This window comes from Nannospalax galili, unplaced genomic scaffold (assembly GCF_000622305.1).
Source record: "Nannospalax galili isolate Female #2095 unplaced genomic scaffold, S.galili_v1.0 scaffold1654, whole genome shotgun sequence".
NCBI lineage: Eukaryota > Metazoa > Chordata > Mammalia > Rodentia > Spalacidae > Nannospalax > Nannospalax galili.
This window is the reverse complement of record NW_008334135.1, coordinates 502879-506918: the sequence shown is the minus strand read 5'-3', so window position 1 is coordinate 506918 and position 4040 is coordinate 502879. Positions and strand designations below refer to the sequence as shown.

General features: G+C 35.9%; 1 protein-coding gene across 1 annotated transcript; it reads left to right on the top strand.

Moving 5' to 3' along the window:
* Window positions 1-1854: 1854 nt before the first annotated feature.
* LOC103730976 (olfactory receptor 502-like) lies at window positions 1855-2799 on the top strand. The gene has a single exon (XM_008829288.1). The coding sequence runs from the start codon at window positions 1855-1857 to the stop codon at window positions 2797-2799; it is 945 nt and encodes a 314-aa protein (XP_008827510.1).
* Window positions 2800-4040: the final 1241 nt, after the last annotated feature.

The window sequence follows — 4040 nt, the reverse complement described above, 5'->3', positions numbered from 1 at the left end:
TAAATATTCATTTCTAACAGTTCGTTAGCATATACTTCCTATAATAATCAAGTAAAACAGTCCCAGTACTTATATAAAAAGAAAAATATACCACATGTGATTGACAGCCTCCTTGACAGTCAGCTGTGATTGTGTGGCATGAACTAAGCAGTGCTCATCTGAGAATGAGTTCATGATCCCAGGTGATTTGAGTTCATATTTGAATCCAGAGCCTCTTCAGAGACTGATCCTCAGCAAAAAACAGTGACATGGGAGACAGCTTAGCAGCTATAAAATCATAAAATATTTCACTAACGCCACAAGAAACTCTAATTTCAAAAGGTAAGATTTCGGGTTTGTGGTTAAAAGGAGAATACCTTATTCATTAAAATTGTATCTTTTTTTTAAGAAAAACATATCTGTGTGAACAATCCAGAGTTGAGAAAGAAGTCAGTAGTATTCATGCTGTCATTTAGCAAAAGATAAAAGAGAACTCTTGTAGAATCAGCTTACATTCCCATAGTTAAATTCTTCTGAATAATCAGGAAAAAACTAAGTTTTCAAATATTATTTATTAGTCCACTAACAAAACAAAAACTCAATATGGTCTTTAAAAGTATATAAATTTAGCACTCAGCCAAAATGATAATAAGTTCACCAGCTTGAAGTGCATGGATGGCTTACAGTCAGTGAATGTCTAATAGATTGTCCTGCATTGTTCACTGAATGTTGAAGCCTCACAGGGTCCAGACATTGTCCTCCTGTGGACGACAGGAGAATAGGAGCCAAAAATCTCAACAGTTGAGAGTCAACCTCCATCTACCAGGTGAAGCCCAACAAACATATTAGCCTTTTAGGTGAATATTTATTCACTAGTGTCCTCTTTAAAATCAGACTATTTCACTTCAACACGCTTCAGTTAGAAAACATATTTAGGCTAGGAAAAGATTTGGTGTAAATAAACACTAAAATAATGTTCTAAATATTATTCACACGTCTACAAGATAATACTTTGATATTTCAAAGAAATATTGATTTAATTAGAAGTATGTAAAATATTTAATATATTTAAACTAGGTAATTCTCATATTTTTCGTTATTTATATTTCTTTTCATTTCTAACAAGACAATTATTTCTTAAAAGTTGATTAATGTCCTTGCTTAACTGATAGAATGTATAATCAATTCCACAACTCAAGTAAACGTTTTATTAATTAATAATCAGGAAGCTGAAAGCCTGCCATGCTGTGTGTCTTAATTTCCATGGTACCTTAACTTCATTGTAAATGCTTCATGTATGGTATAATCACTAAGAGGAATTGCCTAATGTCAACCTGCCTGCATACATGTAGACTTACATTACATGATATTTTCAAATTAAATTTTCTCAACTCTAAATTGGAATAAATTGATTTCATGGAACTGAAAATAACACTACACACAAATTTAAATCTCCAGCCAATGATTTGGTAAGTATTCACTTACAGTTATCAAATGTTTATGTCATCACAAAACCCCATGCTTGTATATTCTGGAACTTTGTTCCATTTTCAAATACTTTGCTACTTTCATGAGTTTCACGCTTAAAATCCTTACTTTAAAGACACTAATGTATATTATACCCGATATAAATGGAAAGAAGAGACATATATTACATGACAGTAATTTCTAGTATTCCTGTTTTAAAATTTTCAGTCATACTCATTGTGTACCAATATGTGAAAACAGTCCAGAAGAAAACCTCGTTACTCCATAATTTCCATTCATGTCTATTTGTTAATGTATACTTTAAAGAATATTAAGCTACATATTTATAAATTCCTTCGTAACTTCTTTACAGCTTTTTTTGGGGAAATGACTACACGGATTTCTCCCATGGATTTCCTGGTGGGTGGGAACCACACTGCAGTGACAGAGTTCATTTTACTTGGCTTAACAGAAGACCTGGTCCTTCGAGTGATCCTTTTTATCATCATCCTGTGCATCTACCTGTTGACCATGTTTGGAAACCTCAGCACAATCCTGCTAATCAGAATCTCTCCTCAGCTACATCACCCCATGTATGTTTTTCTGAGTCACTTGGCTTCTACAGACATTGGGTACTCATCTACTGCCACACCCAATATGCTTGTCAACTTCCTGGTGGAGAGGAATACCATTTCCTACCCTGGGTGTGTCATCCAGCTAGACTCAGCTGCTTTTTTTGGGACACTTGAGTGCTTCCTTCTGGCTGTCATGGCTTATGATCGCTTTGTGGCAATCTGTAGCCCATTGCTTTATTCAACCAAAATGTCCACACAAGTCTGTGTTCAGCTGCTTATAGGATCTTACACAGGTAGTTTGTTTAATGCTTCCTCCTGTACCCTTTCCTTTTTTTCTTCTGTCTTCTGTGGACCAAACATAGTCAATCATTTTTTCTGTGACTTTACCCCTTTAGTTGAACTCTCCTGTTCTGATATGAAGGTCCCCACAGCTATTATCTCATTTTTTTCTGGGACTGCTGCTGTGATCACATTGTTAGTCATAGCCATCTCTTACACCTATATCCTCATCACAGTCTTGAATATTAGCTCCACTGAGGGTCGCCAGAAGGCCTTCTCTACCTGCTCCTCCCACCTCACTGTGGTCACCTTGTTCTATGGTACTGTCACATTCATTTATGTGATGCCCAAATCCAGCTACTCCACTGACCAGAACAAAGTGGTGTCTGTGTTCTACATGGTTGTGATCCCAATGTTGAACCCCCTCATCTACAGCCTGAGGAATAAAGAGATTAAGGGGGTTCTGATGAGACAACTTGGTAAGAAAATATTTTCTTAGATGTGTCTATTCTTTTGTAAGGTATGATATAGTAATGATATTCCTTATATATATTAATTAAAGGACAATGATTGTCTATGGTTGCAATATATGTTCTGATAAATATTCAGCCAACTGTGAATATTTTTATTAATTTTAATGCTGTATTTGCTGAGATCAAGTGGAAAATTATAGGTTCATAGCGAGTTACATTGAACATATTTCATGTATAATTACAAATGATATGTGTGTTTCAATTTAAAAATCCACAGAGTTCAGGAAAACAAAAAATGACCATGGTCTGGATAGGCTTCATGGAGAAGGAGGTAGTAATCAGAGGTACATATAGGGGAAGGAAAATAATGGAGTTTGATTGTTAAATAAGGTAGGTTATTCGAGAGCAGGTCCAAGGAGGGAGTATGGAGTGGGATAGCTAAAACTAAATTCTTCAGAAAAATTCATATAAAAACATACCACCATAGAAGCTCTTAAATTTATACATATAAATTATAAAAAGAGATGAAAGGGTATTGCTAAAACAGATGGACAGTCCCCTACTAGACACCAGAGGCATGCAAAGAAAAAGCCAAATGCCAGGAATGGACTCCCTCTTTTGAAACTCTTGACCAGGGGTCCTATGACCCCTCAAACATTACTGGACTTTGCCCATGCACTTAGCTACCACAAGTACTTCATGAGAATTCCTTACTGCTGAAGACATTGTATATGTGAACTGTGCAACAAATAAGGAGAAATTAAGCTGATACTGATTTCAAATCTCCATTTCTACTGACTAACTTTCATAGTGCTGGGAGGTTCTATGCAAGCTACCATAAGAAAAGGGTGATAAGTGACTTGCCCATGTATGAATCCTGTGAGTTACAACATCAACTGTCCCAGGAAGCTATGTCCATTGGTGCAGTGGTGGCACAGATGTTATGGGAGGGACCAACCACTTTCTGATCAGATTTGAGGTCTACTTCACAAGATGGTGTCCATATCCAATCCTGACATTAAGACTAAGAACCTGTAGCTAGACAGGTCACTGGTAACAGAAGAGAGTCTACTAATAATATTTTGCTAAATATCCATAGTATTAAACCAACTCCTAACAACTTACTGTTATGACTATAGACTAATGCATCTTTCCACTCTTACCACAGAAGCTTGTTTCATGCAATAGATGGTGATTAACCCAAGACACATACAACTGTCCAATGTGCAAAGAATAAGAAACCACATAGTGCTTGTCATTATATATA

What these genes read in the sequence shown, in the direction of transcription:
- LOC103730976 (XM_008829288.1), top strand. Translation starts at nt 1,855, where the DNA reads ATGGATTTCCTGGTGGGTGGGAACCACACTGCAGTGACAGAGTTCATT.